This window comes from Oryctolagus cuniculus, chromosome 17, assembly GCF_964237555.1.
Source record: "Oryctolagus cuniculus chromosome 17, mOryCun1.1, whole genome shotgun sequence".
NCBI lineage: Eukaryota > Metazoa > Chordata > Mammalia > Lagomorpha > Leporidae > Oryctolagus > Oryctolagus cuniculus.
In genome coordinates this window covers 14,973,274-14,996,056 of record NC_091448.1, presented here as the reverse complement: position 1 = coordinate 14,996,056, position 22,783 = coordinate 14,973,274, and the positions used below count along the sequence as shown (strand labels likewise).

Here is a 22,783-nt window from a genome sequence, read left to right as displayed (position 1 = left end):
ACCAACGGCAAAGGAAGACCTTTCTCTCTGTCTCTCTCTCTCTCACTGTCCACTCTGCCTGTCAAAAAATAATAAAAAATAAATAAATAAATAAATAAAAATAAAATGCCAGCACTCCACCCCACCCCACCCCCCCGTCTGTCATCGGACAGCCCCACGGGAGGACTTTTCAGAGCACATCCACCTTCACCACAGTGAAGTATATGGCACAGATGGTGCTGCCCTTAAAAAACATTGATTTATCGTCATTTGCTTGAGAGAGACACAGAGACAGAGAGTTCTTCCATCTTCTCGTTCACTCCCCAAATGCCCTTAGCAGCCAGGCCTGGGCCAGGAGCCCAAGCACTTGAGCCATCATCTGCAGCCTCCCAGGATGCCAGAACCTGAACCACCACCGCAGTATGGGATGCTGGGTGTCCCAAGCGACAGCTTAACCAGCTGTGCCACAATGCACACCTCTTACCTTTACTTTTTAATAACAAAAATGACGGCCAGGGCAATTAAGTGACTTGTCAAAAATCAAAACCTGAGTTCACAGCATAGACAGGACCCAGGTCTAAGCCAGAGAAATTAACACACCACCATGTTGAGCGTTTTGTGAATATTTATTCTCAAAGCAGCTGATGCTACCGATAGGGACAGAAACCAAATGGGACTCTGTCTCCCTGACCACTTACACTGACGTCAGCGGAAGGCTGTCAAACAAAATTGAGCCCTGTTAACAAATCCCATTTTCTAATTTAATTCATCTTTTATATTTCTAATATTGAGCCACACTGCTGTATTTAGCTGTACTTGAGCCAACGCCACTGTTGTGTAACATCTGTCTAGTGAATATACCTCACTTGGTCCATTCCAACCCTGCTGAGATCTGGGGTTGTCTTTCAGGTCTACATTAGAATCGGGCTACTGGAAGCAGGTCCTGGTGTGTCTTCTGATGAAAGCCTGTGTCTAGGATCGGATGCAACTGCTAGGTCACAGAGTATGGGAAGGGTCAACTCTATGATAACACAGCCTGTCTTCCGAAAGGCTTTGCCAATGTAACTCCCAGCAGAAGTGTGTGTCTGTGCCACGGACCCACCTTCCCCCCTGCTCGGATTCTGCAGACGTCTTCACCTCTGCCAATCCCAAGGTGGGTTGGATTTACATCTCCCTGATCACTAATAAAGTGAGCATCTTTACAAACCATGTAGATTTGCTCCAAGGTAAAATGCCTCTTTCTGGGGCAGGCGCTGTGGTCTAACGGTTAAAGCTGCAGCCTGCAGTGTCGGCATCCCACGTGGGCACCGGTTCAAGACTCGGCTGCTCCACTTCCAATCCAGCTCTCTGCTGTAGCATGGGAAAGCAGTGGAAGATGGCCCAAGTCCTTAAGCCCCTGCACCCGCGTGGGAGACCCGGAAGAAGCTCCTGGCTCCAGATCAGTGCAGTTCCGGCCATTGCAGCCATTTGGGGAGCGAACCTACGGATCTAAGACCTCCCCCACCACCACTTCTGCCTTTCAAATAAATAAATAAAAATCTTTTCAAAAAACCCTGCCTCTGTTTCCTGTCCATTTTCCTACTGAGTTTTTCAGCACAAGATCTCCTCTGTGTCAGCCCCACAGAACACTGAGCCTGGTAGCTAGTGCAGGAAGAAACTTCCCAGTGCCAAATGCAGCCCATTTCCCCTGGAGAATCACCAGGTGCATTCCTGTATCTAGGGCATTGAGAAGTTCTGCAGCAAGGAAACTCGCCTGACTTTGTTTAACCTAGCATTTCCCAAAGATGCCTTGTCTGGAACCTGACATTGTGAAATCTGGGAAAGGGAACTCGGGGAAGACCACTTTAAGTAAAGCATATGCAAGTAATGCAAAGACCACAGAGTCGGGGTCAGCCAGAGGCAGAATTTGAACTCAGGTCTATCACTTGCTCTGTGACCCTGAGCAAATCATGCTAACCTCTCGGGCGCTCCATCATGTCAGCAGTGGAATGAGTCCCAGCTCAGAGGGCTGTGACTGTTAGAGGAGATAAAACACAGAAAGAGCGTGGTGCCACCTGGTACCTGGCAGCCATCCAATATATGTGCATTCCATCCTTCTCCCTCAGCCGCTGTCTACCCTTAGTGCTTCCTGCTTGAAAAATAAAATGGAACAGACACACAATCCTGAGTGGACCTTGATCAACAGTGAAGGGTGATTTGATTTTGGCTTTTATGATTCTCTGTGCTTTCAAACATTTTGAAAACAAATTCAAGGATCATCTGCTTGCTACTGCAGCTTCCTGAAACTCTCATTTCAGAATCCTCTTAAGAAACTGGTCACTGGGGCTGGCGCTGTGGCGTAGAAGGTAAAGCTGCCGCCTGCAGTGCTGGTATCCCTTGTGGCGCTGGTTCAAGTCCCGGCTGTTCCACTCTTGATCCAGCTCTCTGTTAAAGTGCCTGGTAAAGCAGCAGAAGACGGCTCAAGTGGGATACCTGGAAGAAGCTCCTGGCTTTGGATTGACTCAGCTCTGGCTGTTGTCATTTGGGGGAATGAACCAGCAGATGGAAGATCTCTCTCTCTCTCTCCCTCCCTCTCTCTCTGCCTCTAACATAAATAAATCTTACATATATATATATAAAAAAACTGGCCGCCGCTGCGGCTCACTAGGCTAATCCTCCGCCTTGCGGCGCTGGCACACCGGGTTCTAGTCCCGGTCGGGGCACCGGATTCTGTCCTGGCTGCCCCTCTTCCAGGCCAGCTCTCTGCTGTGGCCAGGGAGTGCAGTGGAGGATGGCCCAAGTCCTTGGGCCCTGCACCCCATGGGAGACCAGGAGAAGCACCTGGCTCCTGCCTTCGGATCAGCGCAGTGCGCCGGCCACAGCGCGCCAGCCGTGGCGGCCATTGGAGGGTGAACCAACGGCAAAGGAAGACCTTTCTCTCTGTCTGTCTCTCTCTCTCACTGTCCACTCTGCCTGTCAAAAAATAAAAAATAAAACAAAATAAAAATAAAAAAAACTGATCACTACACGCCAGCTCATTCATACAGGGGGAGACACAAAAGATAGGGCAGCAATTTGAGCAAAAAGTCTAAACTGAGAGTGCTGAGATGCTGACCCCCTGTCGGTGTGGGACCGACACACAGATTTAGTCTTGAAGCAGCCCGTCTCCTCAGCCTTACACCTCCGACTGCCCGTGCACAGGTTTGCTCTGCGCATCTTGTCTTCTCAGGTATTAACCGTCAATGAAATCAACGTCATGAATTAACAGAAAACTCAGCGGGTTGCTTCCAGACCCTCCCCTACTCTGCTCCGTGAATACGATCGTGTGCCGCGACTGATGTTCTGGCCAGGGACAGACAGCGGCGGTCCTGTGAGGTCTATGGCCTGTGACGCCATCACGCAGTCTTGCTGGCACACGTAGGCTCACTCTGGGATATTCGCCTACGATGCACTTCTCGGAAGAGACGCCCGGTGTTCAGCAGCACTCAGCTCCGCTCCGGACCCACCCTCCAGTGACCTGGCTGCACTTCCCTGCACAAGCGAGAAGCCTGCGCTGTCACTGCCGGGAACACTCCTGCCCAACTCCGTCCCCCGCCCCAACCCGCTGGTTCCTCCTCTGCCTCTCCTTTATCACTGCCATCTCCAGGGTCATCTCTCCAGAGAAGACGGTCTAGGCTCTGAGTCATGCTGCAACGTCACTTCACTTCTCTTCCTTCACTGGCGCCACCTCTGCCGCTTATTTTCCCGCTGCCTATCCCCTCCGCGGGAGCGCGAGTTCCATCAGGGCACGGGCCTTGCCTGCATCGCCACAGCCGTGCTCCCCAGTGCCTAGAACAACGCTGGCACGTTCTTAAAACACAAGAATCGTTTAAGCAAAGGATGAACTAAGAGGTTTTCTGCTGTGACTTTCATTGCCATGGGCGCAGGGGGAGGAGGGGAAGCATACCAGCTAGCTCCTCTAGACTGCGCTGACATCTGGCCTATCCTGGAAATGCCGGCCCCCATGTAAGTCACGAGGTCCCCACTAGGAGGCGCACTCCAGTGCGTGAGAAAATCCTGCACTTTAAAAGTAGGTAACAGTATGGCCCCAGCAAAAAGCAACTACTTTGTATTAAAGGGTCTTTTCTCCTCTGTTTCCAAGCAAACTCCTCAGTGTTTCTCTAAATTGAAGACGAGACTAAGAAGGGCACCGAGTCCTGAGATGAAGATGTTTATTACCTGTACTTTATCCATCTCCCTCCTCCTTGCCAGGAGAGCACACGAGCCATAGAGTGTATTGCTGTCTGCCAGGCTGTACACTAGGGCATGTTCTTGCTGAGCCGGTAGGGGAGCGATTCCTTAGTTACCAATGTGTGTAGTCAGCAACCTGACAAATGTCTCTGCTCTTTTAGTAGCATAGAAGACTACACAAAGGTATTAGTTTTAGAAAACAAAATTTCTTAGGGAACTGGGAACTTGAGTTCAGGGGCAACCTGGAACTGCATGAAACAAACGAGTCAAGTGATTGCAGTGTTCTGTCCCCAGCTCACTGGACACAATCCTGAAACGGAAGCTTTCTACTGTGGGCTGCTCTGTAGGTCTGAACTCAGAGACAGACCAGTCTTCATCCAGCAACACAAACACACCAGGAAACCAAGGCAGGATTTTGAAAGGAAGGCGCCTGGTCTGACAGGGCCACCAGAAAGGCACGTTAGTTCATTACACTGTCCCGGATTTGGAAAAGGTCAAAATTCAGATGAAAGGGATGCAATTATAGAACTCATTCTCTTCAGAAACACAGCATGGCATAATTTTATTAGTGTAATGCATAATCTTAAATTGCTCAGAGAAAGAAGATAATTCTACCCACGTATTTTCTTAGTTTCTCACACCACAAAAAGTATTTTGTTTAGAAGCATCTGAAAAGCATATGTTACTGATATCCAGAAATGACCATAAAATGGCAACTTTGTTTAAAGAGTTTTTAAAGACACAATAAAGCATACACAGACAGAAGCTATGGAATGCCTGCAAATAAACACATTCAACTTTCCACAGGTTTCACACGGGATTACTTTTGGTACAAGAGTATTAGTTGTGAAAATATAAAATTTACATACAACTGGCATTGTATTCAGGAGAAATAACTGATCCTATAGGACCTTTTCTGGTCTCCTGACTGGAAAATACCAGATCTGACAGAGGTCTGCCACAGCTGGACACAGAGGGGAGCGCCTTGGCCACATCATCACCCTTCACTCAACCTTGGGACTCCTGCGAAAGCTGTGTGTGTGTAATCTGAACAGGGTCAGAGTCTACTTAGAAAAAGTTCTTGTTCTCTCCTTTATAAGACACTGATTCACATTTTCCAAAACAGCTTGGTGCACTGTGCACATCTGGTGCTATTTCTGTGGGTAAATAAACTGGAAGAGGGAGAAGCAAGGCAAGTTTAGTAGCTTTTACAAATGAAAAAAGTACATTTTCTGCTTTGTACTTTTCCATTTTGGTTTTGTTCTTAAGACAGACTTAAGGTCCTGCCCTACTATCTAGACAAAGATTTATGCTATCTCTATGGACTGAAATAGACTAAAGATGGAAAATTTAGTGCCACTGGTCAGTTAAAGAGACCACATTTCAGACTGCTGAAACTTAACTACCAGTGGGAAGGGCGTGGTGGTCAGGAGGGTTGGGAAGGGGCGGAGACTCTCATCCCCAGAAGAGACAGGAAGTGCTTCAGTTTTCAAACTCCATTACACGTCAAAGTCTTTCCGGGGTGAAACCTGAATCTTCACAAGTAAAAAGATAACGTAACACAGAAAGCTCAGTGACAGATGAGCAGGAACAGAAAATGGTAAGCCAAGAGAAACACACAAGCTTCCACAAGAAGTCACGTCCATGCAACAGCCACCGTGCTAGAGCCTAGAAAACCACTTACTTTTCTCCTAGTGTCGCCCGGAGGCTGCTCTGGGGTAGAGAAATCAATGGTTGGCGTGTTGTTTCTCAGCACAAGACACACCCACATTCAGAACAGCAACCACTGTGCTTAGCACTACATTTATTAATAGCAACCACTTGAGGGTCATTCCAGCCGGAAAGGCCTGCAGTGTTGCACATAACACACGCACGGACCCACAGTAAAAATGCTGCAGAGGGTGGGGCTTAGCCTGTGGCTCCCCAAACCTGGCAAGGGTCCTACTCTACTGTTCTCCATGGGGTCTAACTCCCCTGCTGCAGCTCTTGTCAAACATTTCCTTTTCATCACACACCATGTTACTTTGAATAGGCTGGTTTTGAAGTCTGAAACCTTGAGAAACTTAAAGTCAGATACCTTCCATTCTAAATGCAAATAAAGCAATGGCTTCTGGGCACCCTGCTACTCTGAGTGAAAAGGAACAAAGCAGAGGACAACTGAAATAATTTTCTGCTCTTAAGACAAATTCTGTATATGCTTTTGATTTTCTCTAGTCTGTACAACTGATCCAGATTATGAAAGTGAATGCTTTTGACTGTAAGGTACTAGGGTGATTATATAGTTCCAAATATCTTGAATTATACAAAATCAGAGGAGCAAGTCCAGTCACCAAGAAAAACACTTTCTCCTAAGATCCATGAAAGCATTCTAATGTATTGCTAGAGGATATTGGCACCTGTGAAAATTAGCCTCAGTTTATCAAAACAAGATTCCCCTGCCCCATGCCAACACATCAGTTTTCTGGTACACATAGGGCAGAAGCAATTGCTAAAGATGGTGTCCCGGGCCAGCACTGTGGCACAGGAGGTTAATCCTCTGCCTGCAGCACCAGCATCCCATATGGGCACCAGTTCTAGTCCTAACTGTTACTCTTCTGATCCAGCTCTCTGCTATGGTGTGGGAAAGCAGTAGAATATGGGCCACGCACTTGGGTCTCTGAACCCTCATGGGAGACCCGGATAAAGCTCCTTGCTCCTTCCTTCAGATTGGCCCAGCTCCAGCCATTGCGGCCATTTGGGGAGTGAACCAGCATATGGAAGACCTTTCTGTCTTTCCCTCTGTCTGTAACTCTACCTCTCAAAGTAAATAAATAGAATCTTTAACAAAACAAAACAAAAAAACAAAGGGGTCTGCCAATGGTAAGAAGCCAGGTGAAGGAACTATGGGAAATCTAACCCAATCTTCCAGAGTACAGAGCAGATTTCAAGTTGTATACAATTTGGTAATACAGACTTTCTCAAACTGTAACAACATAGAGAACAATCTCTTCACCTTCAGATCAGAGACGAGTGCACTGTTAAAAGCCAGAAATCCTATACTCTGTACCCTGAGACCAAAACCAATTAATTTAAGTCGTATGCACTAAAATGTCTGTAACCAATTCATTGTAAACTGGACTTCCAAACCAATTTCCATAAACGCCATTTTAAAACAAACTATTTGATTTCCATTAATGATAGGAAGAGAATGAGAACAGAACCATTAGTCTTTCCTTTACTGAACAGCTAATTTTTATTCTTTATAACTTAGACAAAAATAACTCATCATTTCTCTAAACTGTTGTTTATTCAAAACACAACTGTTTGGTACAATTCACCAATAATACGATTCTAGAAGTTATAGGAGATAATTAGGGGTATGAATTAATAGGTGCTACCTCGTAACTAATAAGTTTGAGGATTTAATTATTTAGCTATTTGGGAGTATTCTGGATTAACACTCAGTGTGTCACTCAGTGTGTCAACCTACTTCTCTAGTGACAGGATCCCAGGAGAGAATTCTGACATTCAAAGAATAGGGTACTACGACTGTCACTATTAAAGAAAGGAATTTGCTTTGCTCTACATTAAGATCATATTTCCAAGAAGTCTTGCTTTGAAAATGGCCAATCTTGAACATGTTAAACCTCAAAACTGCAAACCTACTTTACTTCTGAATCAATACTTACTTTACAATAGTAAGTTGATATTTTTGCCATGACAGATTTTTCCTAGTCTCTTAAAGCCTCATAATTTCTATCATAAAGAAGTGAGTCAACTAGATTGATCACTAAAGCCAGAACATTTATATCATGGCTACCTTTGTCCCGATTATTATTTTGTTTTTTAAATCTTCAGGGTTATTTTAACCATTTCATTTTTTTTTCCTTTAAGAATATGTACTTCCACTGGACTAATACTTAGGAGAAATACATTTGCCTTTTAAGTAAATATAGATTTTCTGACAATCAGGACAGGCTAACACAACTGCTGGATCAATCCTCAAACATGTGGGAAAGGATGGATTCAAACTGGAGCCAAATAAACCCAACAACTGCGGTTTACACCTGCCCATAAAACTGCTAATTTTCATAAACTGATTTAATCAGTGACATTTACTCTGAAGTGATGGCTAGATGCCATACTGTACTTACCTCCAAATAGTTCCAAATCTCTTAAGCCCTCAACAATGAACTTTTCCGAGACCCACCGCTAAAGAGGAAAACCCCAAAGAGAATTAGTATCTTTCTTCCAAGCCACAGAAGATTAATGTTCAGCCTTCAGAGACAAACAAAAACACAACTACAAAAATAGAATCATGCAGAACAGTTAGAATACAGTTCTATGAAAAAGTTTTGAGAAGAATCTTGAAATCAACTAAAAATAGGAGATTAATTCCTTTTTCTATTCCTCTTTGCCTTATTTGATAGATAACCCTTAAATCTGACAGATGAGAAATACTTAGTGATGACCCTAATAACAAAGAATGTTTTTGTCTTTCCTGTATATAAAACTAGCTTTTGGTTCTACCTTACTCATCCCAGAACTACCTATTACAGATGCCTCAGATCATTAATGCCTGTCTCAGAAGCATTATTGGAATTCACAACACAGAAAACAGGGATGAACCAGTTTTTCACAGATTCTATTCACTTGTCGAAGGAAGCACACCAAGCTGCGCATTCTTTCTGGCAGCAGCTTCTAATGAGGCTGCTGCTTACATTTGCTACCAAGTCCACAATGACCAAACCAGCAGGATCAATCCAGGGCTTGCTCTCCTGGCCCATTTCAAGTGAGTGTCAGATTCCCATCAGTGAGCATTGGTCTGGTTTCACCTGAATCAGGCTAGGTTGAAATAGAAAAGCTCATATTTAAAAGTAATGGAATCAAGATTGTATTTCACTTAAGGTCTGGTGTCAAAGCTTGGCGTGGGGGCATTCTTTCCACTGAGTTGAGTTCAGGTTAAGGAGAGACTCCCTTCTTCCTCATACAGTGAACTTCACTCTTTTCCAATATCAATTGTTCTTATATACATAAGAAAAAAGACGATTAAGTAACATTCAGAAATAAGTTGCATAATATGTTTGGGACTTGGAACTGTAAAACTATTCTCTGTTCTTTCTTATAATTACTTTTCCAAATTAAAAAAGAAATAACATTCTAAATAAAAAAACTTAATACAAAAATTATATGCATTATACCACATTACATAATTTATACTTTAATATTTAAAGATGTGCTATACTCATGTCTCACTGCACTTTCACACTGTTAAAATTTTTAAACAATTACTATTACATTTAGAAATTAAATATGTGATAATAAACAAAATAAGACACTCTTAAGAACTCATGGGAGCTTGTAAAGAAGCTAAATCCGTATTTGTTCTTGAAGTCATTTTAGCTCATAAAGGTTTAGGTATAATAAAATATTTCATATTCCGATAAAAAGAAGTCTTCAGTTGAAACTAATCATTATTTAAGTGTTCCAGCTATTACAATTTGATACTGATTTAAAAAAGCACAAACTCATCATAAACACAGAGGAAATGGGGAGATCATTAGCAGTTATATATGTACATCCATAAGGCCATCAGCTTATGTAATATATGACTTACGGACTCATTCATAAAACTAGCCACCTTCTTGTTTCTTCTCTGTCAAACAAGCTCACGGAACACCTGTGTCTTTATCAACCAAACCGGCTGTATACTCTGTGCCGACAAGCCTTCCTCTCAGCGGCCTTACTTCCTACAGCTCTCATTTTGCACGGCTCTGAGCATCACATATAAAACCATCCAAGAATCTCCCCAAACACTTTACTTTTAAGAAAACAAAAATAGTAAAGAAGAAGAATAGAAACACTCACCCTAATTCGCTCTGGTTTACTTACAAGAAAAGACATGAGTTCCTAATGTGTAGACCTACTTCAATTTCAAAAACTTAAACCTAAAAGAAAAATAAAAACAAACTGAGTTAGTCAAATCTCCTTTTATACAAAGTCTGTGATTACCAAAAACTGCCTATGGGGCCACTACTCAAAGCATGACACTACACTTACAAATTTACAGAGTCTAAAGATTTGTTTAGAGAAACTCCACAGCGTCAGCCCCAAAACTCTGATCTTAGACATGGATGTACTTTGGCCATGCAGATTCTGCAATTTCTGTAAGAAAAGGAAGTTATTATATGGATTTCTTTAATTTCTAAATTTCTCGACCCAATCCCGTAGTGACTCTTTCCCAAAGACAATTAACTTCAATCCTTTTGCGTTATCCTGATCTTTTTAGAGAATATTTTATTTCTTTACTTGAGAGGCAGAGAGAGACAGAGACAGAGACAGAGACAGAGACAGAAAAGGGTCTTCCATCCGCTGTTTCACTTCCCAAATGGCCACAATGGCCAGAGTTGAGCCGATCTGAAGCCAGGAGCCAGGAGCTTCTTTCCAGGTCTCCCATGTGGGTCCTGAGGCCCACGCACTTGGGCCATTTCCACTGCTTTCCCAGGCCATAGCAGGAGCTGGATTGGAAATGCAGACTAGAACTGGCGCCCATATGGGATGCCAGAGCCACAGGCAGAGGCTTAGCCTACTACGACACAGTGGTGGCCCCGTTATCCTGATTTTAATCATCATTCTTAAATAATGTTTATATGGCTATGATCTATCAATTTTAGAAATTTATCTAAAAACTTCTATCACAGCAGATGAAAACTAAGCTCTCCAATTTTACTTTCCTCCACCCTACTTCCTACCCTTCTTCTCCCAACAGAGTTCTGACATAATTTTTGGTTAAATTAATAGTCCACATTTACATTACTATGACTATGCAAAGAGTTATGAGATGAGCATGTCTCCTTCCTTGTACACCTCTTATGTCCCCCAGAGCTAAGAACACATTTGTTCACTTGTTTGGTTTCCCATACAACTATAAACTTTATCCAAATACTCCAACACTTCTGCTATTTGCCTTTTCAAATTTTCTTCCCATATATTCAAACTCATCAATTCCAAATTCCTCCAGGAAACTGCCTTCCCAGAGTGCTGTGCTGCCGCCGCCACCTGAACTAGCTGCTTTGTAGGCTGCACTTGGTCTGCCTTTTTAGTGTGGAGATTTAGGCCCTCCAATTCTGGAAACATTTTTGTATTATTTCTTGGACATTTGTCTCCTCCGTTTTTTTTTTTTCTTGTTCTCACTTTACAGAATTCCTAATAGTTAACGGTGTACTTCTAGATTCAACCTCTAATTTTATACTTATTTATAGATAAAAATGCTTTGCAGGAGATGAATTCAATTTTATTTTTTAATCCTTCCACTAAGCTTTACATTTGGTTACATACTTCTAAGAGCTTCTGCCATTTCGTGAATACATCTCTTCCATATCACCCCATCCTGTTTTATGTCTGTTATTTATAGTTAGGGATTATATCCAGAATGGCTAAAAACATAAAATATCACAGACAAAATTGGGTTTATCTCAGGAATAAAAGACTGATTTAACATTAAAAAAGGAGTCAATGTATTCAAAAGTGTCTTTAAGTTGTTTTGGTTTAATTTCTATGTATTTACTCCAGAGGCAGTGAAAGACAGAGACAGACACAAAACATTTCCACCTGCTGGTCTACTCCTCAAATGCCTTCAATGGCCAGGACAGGGCCAAGCTGAAGCCGGGAGCCAGGAACTCAATCTAGGTCTCCTGGGTGCAGGAGTCCAGCTGCTTGAGCCATCCCCACTGCCTCCCAGGGTCTGCACTAGCAGGAAGCTGGGATCAGGAGCTGGAGCCGGGTATCTAACCCAGGTACTCTGATATGGGATGTGAGCATCTTAACACTAGGCCAAATACCCAGCCCTATTTCAAGTTGTTGATAAATAAGCAACAACTTCAATGAATGTTTTATGTCTCCTTTTTGTAAATTTTTTTATTTCTTTGTTATTTTGTCAATTTCATTTTACTTTATTAACTGAGTAAGTGAAGGGGAAAATACAATCATCTCAAGAGATGCAGAAAAGTCGCCTGAGAAAATTCAATACTAATCCATGATTTTTAGCAAACTCCCAACCAACTGGACTAGAAGAGAACATCTTCAACTTGGTAATAGGTATGTATGAAAATTCATACCCAACATCATACTTAGTGGCAAAAAGAATGAATGACTTTCTTCCAAAAACAGAAACGACGCAAGGAAAGTCTGCTACCATGGCTTCTGTGGAGCACTGCACTAAGGTCCTGGCCAAAGCAGCAAAGCAAGAAGAAAATTAAAGGCAAACACACTGGAAAGGAAGGACTGAAACTATTCACAGACAGCGTGATTGTGAACACGGAAAATTCCATGATTTCTAACAAACAAAAAAATCAGATCTAAAAAAATTAATTTTGGGTCTGGCACTGTGGCGCAGTGTTGGTTAAAGCCCCAGCCTGCAGCACTGGCATCCCCTATGGGCGCCAGTTTGAGTCCTGGCTGCTTCATTTCTGATCCAGCTTTCTGTTGGCCTGGGAAAGCAGTGGAAGATGGCCCAAGTCCTTGGGCCCCTGCCCCCATGTGGGAGACCCGGAAGAAGCTCCTGGCTCCTGGCTTCGGATCAGCTCAGCTCTGGCCGTTGTGGTCATCTGGTGAGTGGACCAGAGAATGGAAGACCTCTCTCTCTCTGGCTCTACCTCTCTTTGTAACTCTTTCAAATAAATAAAATAAATCTTTAAAAATAAAAATAAATTTAGAAATAAGGTCATTTGCAAAACCCCACTCTATTTTTATATAATAAAAATGAATAATTTAAAAACATTATCACAATATCAACAAAAATAATTAGGAATAATTTTAGTAAATTATGGATAAGACCTATATACCTAAGATTATTAAATACTGCTAAGAGGGATTAATGATGATATAAACAGAAACTATGCTACATCTGTAGACTAGAAGATTCTAAATATTGTTCAGATGTCACTTCTCCCCAAATCAGCTGGTAGATTCAATGATATCCCAATCAAAATTCCAGATGATGTTTTTTTTGGACAGGCAGAGTTAGACAGTGAGAGAGAGAGAGACAGAGAGAAAGGTCTTCCTTTGCCGTTGGTTCACTGCCCAATGGCCGCTGCGGCCGGTGCATCATGCTGATCTGAAGCCAGGAGCCAGGTGCTTCCTCCTGGTCTCCCATGCGGGTGCAAGGGCCCAAGCACTTGGGCCATCCTCCACTGCACTCCCGGGCTACAGCAGAGAGCTGGCCTGGAAGAGGGGCAACCAGGACAGAATCCGGCACCCCGACTGGGACTAGAACCCACTGTGCCGGCGCCACAGGTGGAGTTTTAGCCTATTGAGCCACGGCGCCGGCCCCAGATGATGTTTTAAAAGAAACTGATAAACTGGGGGACGACACTGTGATATAGCAGGTAAAGGCACTGGGATGCTGGTTCGAGTCCCGGTTGTTCCACTTCCAATCCAGCTCCCTGCTAATGTGACTGGAAAAGCAGTAGAAGATGGCTCAAGTCCTTGGGCTCCTGCACCCACGCAGGAAACCCTAAAGAAACTCCAGGATCCTGGCTTTGGATTGCCTTACCTCTGGCTATTGATGCCATTTGGGGAGTGAATCGGTGGATGGAAGACCTCTCTCTCTCTCTCTGCCTTTGCCTCTCTGTAACCCTGCTTTTCAAATAAGTAAATAAATGTTTTTTAAAAAAGAAACTGATAAGCCGACTCTAAAATTTATATGGAAATGCAAGGTACCTAAAAGAGCAAAATTTGAGAAAGAACAAAGTTTAAAGAGTTAGATCACCTGATTTCCAGACTTTTATGCTACAGTAATGAAGACGGTGAACTTGAGTCAAGAACAGGCACATGGACCCATGGAACAGAACAGAGAATGCAGAATAGACCCATGTATACGTGGTCCATTTTTAACAGAGGGGCCCTAAGTAATTCCATGGAGGGAAACAGTCTGGATATATTATATCTACCTAGAAAAATTGAATTTTGACTCCTGTCTTGTACCATACACAAATAATTAACTTGAAAGGGGTCATGGGATGGGTGTTTGAAGCAGCGATTGAGACACTGCTTGGGATGTCTACATCTCATATCAGAGTGCCTGGCTCGAATCCTGCCTACTCTGCTTCCAATCCAGCTTCCTGCAAATCAGCGCTCTGAGAGGCAGCAGATGACAGCTCAAGTACAAAGGTTTCCACCATCCATATGGAAGACCTGACTGGATTCTGAGCTCCTGACTTTAGCCTGGCCAAGCCTTGGCTGTTGCAGCAATTTGGGAAGGGAACCACCAGGCAGATCACTCTCTCTTTCTGACTTTTTTTTTTTTTTTTTTTTTTTTTTTGACAGGCAGAGTGGACAATGAGAGAGAGAGATGGAGAGAAAGTTCTTCCTTTGCCGTTGGTTCACCCTCCAATGGCCACCACGGCTGGCGCACTGCTGCCGGCGCACCGTGCTGATCCGAAAGCAGGAGCCAGGTACTTCTCCTGGTCTCCCATGGGGTGCAGGGCCCAAGCACTTGGGCCATCCTCCACTGCACTCCCTGGCCACAGCAGAGAGCTGGCCTGGAAGAGGGGCAACCGGGACAGAATCCGGCGCCCCGACCGGGACTAGAACCCGGTGTGCTGGCGCCGCAAGGTGGAGGATTAGCCTATTGAGCCGCGGCGCTGGCCTCTTTCTGACTTTCAAATCAAATGAAATAAAAAACCAAATAAAGATAACAGGAAAAATCTTCATGTTCTGAGGACAGGTAAAGATTCAAAAAAGAACATCAAGTGCATGAAATATAAAATAAAATATGAAATATCTGACTATAAATATTAAAAATTTCTACTTCTGAAAGACACTAAAAATTTAAAAGATTGGGAGAAAATATTTTATAGGTGTGTGTGTATGTGCCTACAAAGAATTTAATATCCAGAGTATACAAGGAACTTTTACAACACAATAATAAGACAATTCAATTTAATTAATGAGCAGCATATTTGGACACATACATGATTTTAATGGAATTACTTAAATTTGTAACCCAGCAAAATGAGGCTAACGCTTAAGAAAAATGATGATACGAAGTACAAAAATGGTTACTCAATGAAAAGAAATCTCGGATGGTGGTTATGAAGCAGGTCAAGAAAGGAATCAGTCATAGAACACAAGGTTGATGGGTTGAAGGAAATGAAATTATTTCATAAAATATAAAGACTCAGTGTAAAAGGTGAAACATATCAGGGACAGTGTGCACAACAGCCTGTTTCTCTTCCCACAAAGAAAATAGAAAGCCAATCAAAAACTCCAACAAAAATGAATAATTGTATTGAAAAGGCAAAGCCTATACTTGAAACATATGTAAATATATTTTGAGCAGTCAAGCAATGAATGTGGGACAGAAAAATCCACTTGACCTTGAATGTCAAGAAGTTAGGACAAGGGGCCGGCGCCGTGGCTCACTTGGCTAATCTTCTGCCTGTGGCACCAGAATCCCATAGGGGCACCGGGTTCTAGTCCCAGCTGCTCCTCTTCCAGTCCAGCTCTCTGCTGTGGCCCAGGAGTGCAGTGGAGGATGGCCCAAGTGCTTGGGCCCTGCACCCTCATGGGAGACCAGGAGAAGTACCTGGCTCCTGGCTTTGGATCGGCGTAGCTCCGGCCGTAGCGGCCATTTGGGCGGTGAACCAACGGAAGGAAGACCTTTCTCTCTGTCTCTCTCTCCCTCTCACTGTCTGTAACTCTACCTGTCAAATAAATAAATAATCTTAAAAAAAAAAAAAAGTTAGGACAATAGAGCTATACTGAAGCACCCACTGGGGTCTTTAGTGGACAATGCTCAAAAAATTAGAAGTACCCATTTCAAGTTTTAGAATGGAACTACAAACAAAGCACAACACACTCAGTTCTGGTTATAGAACAGAATGTGAATGTCTGCAAATCTGAAAACAGGAAAGTGAAGTTCGGGGGCTGACACAAGATGGGAGCTGGGAAGGTGAAGAGACAGAATGACCAGGGAAGCTATTTTCCTGGTCTTCATGGGGGCAAGGTAATGCTGAAAGCTGACAGGGTAAGAAATAGAGATTTACCCTCACTTTTCAAAGTTACAAAGGTAACCAGGAGGGGCCACCGCTTGCAGTGCCGGCATCCCACATGGGTGCCTGTTCCAGTTCCGGCTGCTCCACTTCCGATCCAGCTCTCTGCTATGGCCTGGGAAAGCAGACAAAGATGGCCCAAGTGCTTGGGCCCCTGCACCTGCGTGGGAGACCCGGAAGAAGCTCCTGGCTCCTGGCTTCAGATTGGCCCAGCTTTGGCCATTACGGCCATTTGGGAGTGAGCCAGCAGATGGAAGACCTAGCTCTCTTTCTGCCTATGCCTCTGCCTCTCTATAACTCTGATTTTCAAATAAATAAATACATCTTAAAAAAAAAAAGAATGATGGAAGTCCATTATGGGAACTAAAACTAAATTAAACTAAAACCAGGAATTGCTAATAGGGCACAGAAATGGTGATGACAGCAAGGGAGTTGATGGACCACTGTTTTTTTTTTTTTTTTTTTTTTTTGACAGGCAGAGTGGACAGTGAGAGAGAGAGACAGAGAGAAAGGTCTTCCTTTGCCGTTGGTTCACCCTCCAATGGCCAGCGCAGCCGGCGCGCTCCGGCCGGCGCACCACGCTGATCCGATGGCAGGAGCCAGGTGCTTCTCCTGGTCTCCCATGGGGTGCAGGGCCCAAGCACTTGGGCCATCCTCCACTGCACTCCCTGGCCACAGCAGAGAGCTGGCCTGGAAGAGGGGCAACCGGGACAGAATCCGGCGCCCCGACCGGGACTAGAACCCGGTGTGCCAGCGCCGCAAGGTGGAGGACTAGCTTAGTGAGCCGCGGCGCCGGCCTGGACCACTGGTTTTTATCAATGGCACCTTACATCACAATTTTCAAAACTGCATGCAGGTATTTTCTTTGCTAAAATTTTGTTAACTAATGCAAGAGACATGCATCTGAGATGGTTTAGAGGGGTTTTACCCATAACTAGGGCTAGATGTGAACTTGGAAGGACTTTCCTAGTTTCAGACTGAATCCTGTACAAATGAACTTCATGTGACATTAAAATCACACAATGCTTTCACTCTCCAAATGCCTACAAAGTTCAGGGCTGGGCCAGGCTGAAGCCAGGAACTGCAAACTCAATCCAGGTCTCCCACATGGGTGGCAGATACCTAACCACTTGAGTCACTACTGCTGCCTCTCCCACGGCTCTGCATTAGCAGGAAGCTGGAATCAGGAGAGGAGTCAGGGCTTGAACCCAGGCACAGACACAGGATGCAGGTATCCCAAATAGGCCTCTGGTTCTATTCTCAGCTGGGAAAATGATGAAGAGGTATGACTTAAAAATGTCTCCAAGATAACTGAAGAAATTATTTCTGAAGGTGATGGTGTTTTCGAGAGAGAAAGGGTTGTCAGCATTTACAACAGGACCACATTTGTGGTGATAAGAGCCTGAGGCACTGGGAATATGAAGAACTGCAAGTCCATAGATGGGGCAGAAGGAAGACTGAAGAAAGTAGAGTCAGAAAGGATACCATAAATCACCAGTCCATCCTCAGCCCTTGGGTTTTCTTTTACAAACTCCTGGATATATATTTATCGAGCGCCCTGTGCCAGACTCTACCTTATCAGGGAGCTCATTCTATTGTGGACAATTCCCATGGCCCCATATTTTTTTATGTGCCCAAGTGACTGGGAAAAGAGTGCGTATCAAGGACAAATGGGAAAGCTCAGAGGTAGAAGTGGTCTTGGTGGAAAATGAGTCCTAATTTTTAAATAATATTGAGGTTGAGGAAACACCTATTAATTCCAAGAGGAAATATGAGGGGGCTTCAATAAGCTCATGAAAAAATGTGTACTATGAAAAAAACTATCCATGGATTTTAAAAAGTTTTTGTACCCAAATGAACCTTTTTTTCCCCAGATTTTATTATTTGAAAGGCAGAGTGACAGAGAGGGAGAGATGGAAAGCTATTCCATCCGCTGGTTCCCTTCCCAAATGGCTGCAATGGCTCTGCTAGGCCAAAGCCAGGAGCTTGGAACTCCATCGGGGTCTCTCACATGGGTGGCAGGGGCCCGAGTATTTGGGCCACCCTCTACCATCTTTCCACGTCCATAGCAGGGAGCTGGATCTGAAGTGGTACCAGTACTCTGATATGGGATGCTGGCGTCACAGAAAGCAGCTTAACCCACTGCACTACAATACCAGCTCCCAAATAAATTTCTTTTAATTAGATTTTTCCATGCACTTTAGAAGCTCCCTTGTATCTGGCATTCAGTTAAGCAGGACTGGTGCATTAGAGACATTAGAGATGTCTAAGAGATGGCCATGTGGACATGAGAGTCAGCAACTAAAGCTTTAAGAGTGAGCGACATTCACTAAAGGAGACAAGCAGGGGGCTGGGAAGCAAGCCCTGGGATAGGTCCTGGTTAGGGCAGGGCTCTTGAAAGAGATAGGAAACGGAACCCAGAGAAAACCCCGCTCCCCTTCATGACCACCTCCTGTCTATCTGGCCAGCTCTGCTCCGCCTCTTGGTACTCACAGGTCCTGTGCTCACCTCAGGTTCCCTGATCTCACTGCCTCCCCTCACCCACTCAACTCTTTTTATTTGAAAGAGAAAAATGGGGGGGGGGGGCAAGAATCTTCCCTTTTTTTGTTTACTTTATAAATGCTAACAGCTGCAGCTGGGCCAGGCTGAAGTCAGGAGCTGGAACTCCTTGTGGGGCTCCCACACCGGGGGCAGGTACATGGTCCTTGAGGCATCGCCTGCTGCCTCCCAGAATACAGTAGCAGGAAGGTGGACTGGAAGCAGGGCCAGGACTTGACAAGGGAGGCAGGCGTCCCAAACAAGGTCCCAACTGCGGCACCAAATACTACCCTCCCCCCCCAATCGATGGGACCCTTAGCCTGGTCTTAACTGCCGACTTCTCTCTTCTAGAACAGAGACTCCTTAAGGACAGGGGATGAATCTTGTCACTGTTGTGTTTCCAGGGGCTCACGTGCCCAGGTAGCTGTTACTAATAGTAAAAACAATCAAAGCAGCGAACATGTACGTGGTCATGCTATGCGCTGGGGACTGTACTGCGTGCTTCGCGGTGATCAGCCGCAGCCAGTCCGATCATCTGCGTTAGGATCGGCTGCGAGCTGCTTACATCCGCTTCAGAGCCAGACAAGCGCAGCAAGAAGCCTCGCAAATGCCACGGACCAGCCGCGAAATGGCATGGAAAGGGGAATTCACGTATTCTGAGTTAAAATCCTTTTCTCCTTTCTCCGTATTTTTGAAACTGACTTTCTCAGCGTCTAGGGGTTACAACTGTAAGCACTGAAGCTGAGACGGCCAGCTTAGCACTGGCACCAAGGCGCCAGGCCAGGGCAGGTGATCAAACGTGGGTTCTTTGTCAACTCTCAGGGGCAAGAAGCAGGCGTGGGTGTCTCCAGACAAGTGGGAATCGTCTACACAGTGGAAAGTGGTTCGACTTCAGGCGCAGTATTACAGTGAGAAGAGAACCAATTCCAACGGCTTTCCTCTTTGGGCGAAGGCAAGGTAAAGTGTGCTAGGATCTTAGGAGAAGGTTGGGAGGGGAGAGGGGCTCGTTCCGTTTCCTGAAAACTATGAACGATTTTATTTAATCGCCCTCCCCCCTTCCTTCACGGTCGCCTCCCTAGCCCACTCCCCAATTTCGGGCCCCAAATACGCGGAGGGCATTTAGGAAACAAAAATACAATTAGAAGCTCTTCCTTCGGGCCGACTTAGGCTGCCACCCGGACCTTGTGTCCGTAAGCCTCGGACGGGACAGGGGCGGGAGAGCTCAGCGCTAGGATCTGCCGCCACTTCGCCAGAGCGGAGGCTCCCCACCTGGCGGCCGAGGCGGGGGCTGGGGAAGGGAACGCAGGAGCTCGCCTGACCACGCCGCTCCAGGACCTCCCGGCAGGGCCCACGCCTATTCTGCTCCTGGGCTGCGGCCCCTCTTCTCGGGAACGAGGACGCCGGTTAAAAGGGACCCCGCGAGGGCGAGGGTGAGCCCGGGATGGCCCCTTCGACGAAGGCCCGCCCCTGAGATGGAATCGGCGATACGACGACGAGGAACTGGTTCCCGGGCCGCACCAGGCGGCCCTGCCAGCCCGGTACCTGGTCTTGGAGCTAGCGAGCAGTCCCGGCCGGTCTCAGCTCCGCCTCCTCAGTTTTATGGCCGCAGTGCCGCCAGGCCGGTTGCTGGGAGGGAGGTACGCAACGTGCCATGCGCAGTAGAGGCACCCGGGGAGGGCCGGCGGAGAGCTCGCCCCGCCCCGCCCCGCCCGGCACCAACGCCCTCCCCGCCCCGCCCTCCGCGGAGGCTCCGCCCACTTCCGCTCCCGAGGGGCGCGGCTGTCCCCGGGCAGCTGTCTCGCGCAGCACCTGCTGGGCGCCTCACCTCGGAGGGGGCCTGTTTCCCCCTCCTCATCGGCCCGGCCCCCGGAGCTTCCAGCTCCCCACAGGAAGGGACGTAGGGCGACTTCAATAATAGCGGCTTAAAGGGGACTATAGAAAGGCAAACCCACTCAGACTGCTCATATGGCTACTTCCGCTTCCTTTTGTGTGGTAGGGCTTCAGTGAGAAACACATCTCCAACGCCCTTCCCTTTGACCTCTCCGGCCCCAAATAGCTGTAAAGAGGAAGCCCGCCTTTCCTCTGTGCCCCAGAGCTCAACTAATGAGAACCATCATTCCCACCCCCACCCCCCCCCTTTTTAGATCTTCTCGTCCCTGTACCCTTACTCATTCACAACTCTAGAGGCGTGCTTTTTGCAGAAAAAGGTTTGCCTTGATGGGGCAACCTAGCGCCAGCCAAGGCCTGCGGAGCTTTGAAGCAATCAAGCGATGGAGCAAGACTCTGCTGTGACTGGGTTCTCAGTGACTTACTCCCCCGCCGCGGGGTGGGCACTCGGAAACGTACAGCAAGTATACAGAAAGCCAAGCACACTTGCCCTTTCCAGATTCCTATTGGTGTAGCTTCCATTCAAAGAAACTGACTGATGGAAACGCATTGACTGGGACCCCACACACACACCTGAGGGCCTCCTGCAATTCCCCATGCATCACTTTACCTGTTGTTTTAACATTCTGCGACACAATCACATTCCCTCATACATTTTAAGATTTATTTATTTACATATTTATTTGAAAGGCAGAGTTAGAGAGAGAGGGAGGGAGAGACAGAGATCTTCCATCTGCTGGTTCACTCCCCAAATGGCCGCAATAGCCAGGGCTGGGCCAGGCCAAAGCCAGCAGCCAGGAGCTTCACTCCGGTCTCACACAGGTGCAGAGGCCCAATGCTTGGGCCACCTTCTGCTGCTTTTGCAGGTGCATTAGCAGCAAGCTGGACTGGAAGTGGAGCAGCCAGGACTAGAACCAGCATTTGGTGGCACAGATGGTGGCTTTACCTGCTGCACCACAGCAGTGGCTCCTGGATGGCATACTTCTTAAGTTGGCCAAAGCTAAAAAGATTCTGCTGTGACTGTCTCAATGAGCAACTTTATATTAGCTTTTGTTTTTCTTGCAACTGTGGCAGTGTCTTCCACATACCAATCCAAATACCTTAGATCAAGTGGTAGGATGAAAGGTCAACTTTCAGTTTACAAAATGTCTTTTCCTGCTTGCTTTTAGCTTATGAGCCCTGGAATGCACAAACTCTGTATGGGTTAAGACTCTCCAAGATTTCCGGAGTCTTCTGCAACTGGCTTAAAGCCTAAAAAGGAATGGAGATGCTGGTATTTTGTTTTGTTTTGAAATCTCTGAGTATCCATTTTAAATGAAGTACACTAGCTCCTTTATTATATTGCATACTGTATATATTGCATATATATTAACTGCAAAACTAATAGCCTATAATACTCAAATGAGAAATACATATGATGTAAACAAATTGAACAAGACTAATTTTTAGCACATTTTACATTTCAAAGGCAGCCTGTAGAGAATAGGGGAGAAGATAATGCCCACTTACAAAGCACTAGGACAGCACCTGGGGCTCTGCCCACAAACCTGGGACTCTTTTCTGGAACAGAAAACTGGCTTCCATTCTACCTTTGCTACAACCCTGTAAATGACAGAGCTACAAACAAGAAAAATATGCCGAGAAAGCTACAGAAGCACTTAAAATGTAATGGAAAGGAAGTTAAGAGTTCTCCCCTAAGCAAAACTGATACAACTATAACCCAGGCAGATGTACAACTGATTTCCAAATAGCTCCCATGAAAGTGAATACTTAAGAAGGCCGGAGTGTCTTTTAAATTAAAAAGTTAAACGTTTTGGGTAGACTAAATTATGTGAATTTAAAGAGGATGGTTGGAACTGACACTGGGGTGCAGGGGGCTAAGTGGTTGCTTGGGATGCCCAGATTCAATACTGGAGTGCTTCTGATCCAGCTTCCTGCTAAATGCACCATGGGAGGCAGCAGATGATGGCTCAAGTGCTCAGGCCCCTGCCTGACATGGAGAGAGACCTGGCCCAGTCCTGGCTGTTGTGGGCATTTGAAAGATGGAACCAGTGGCTAGAAGAACTCTGAAATTCTGCCTTTCAGATAAGTAAGCTTTTTTTTTTTTTTCCCAAAGATTTATTTATTTACTCGAAAGT

General features: G+C 45.5%; 1 protein-coding gene across 6 annotated transcripts in view; it reads right to left on the bottom strand.

Annotated features, from left to right (window-relative positions):
* The window catches only part of STRADA (STE20 related adaptor alpha), a 31,891-nt gene extending 11,426 nt beyond the window's left edge, over positions 1 to 20,465 (bottom strand). The window contains exons 1-4 of one of the 6 annotated variants that reach the window (XM_051825814.2): positions 20,301 to 20,465; positions 10,036 to 10,115; positions 8,322 to 8,379; positions 5,873 to 5,901 (exon numbers count right to left, since the gene is read on the bottom strand). In XM_051825814.2, coding sequence (XP_051681774.1) covers positions 5,873 to 5,901; positions 8,322 to 8,379; positions 10,036 to 10,071 — 123 coding nt within the window. In that variant the 5' untranslated portion in view covers positions 10,072 to 10,115; positions 20,301 to 20,465. Of the gene's footprint in view, positions 1 to 125; positions 2,401 to 5,872; positions 5,902 to 8,321; positions 8,380 to 10,035; positions 10,116 to 20,300 lie in introns of those variants that run through there. The other 5 variants (XM_002719472.5, XM_008271694.4, XM_070060497.1 and 2 more) reach the window with 5 other exon arrangements.
* Positions 20,466 to 22,783: the final 2,318 nt, after the last annotated feature.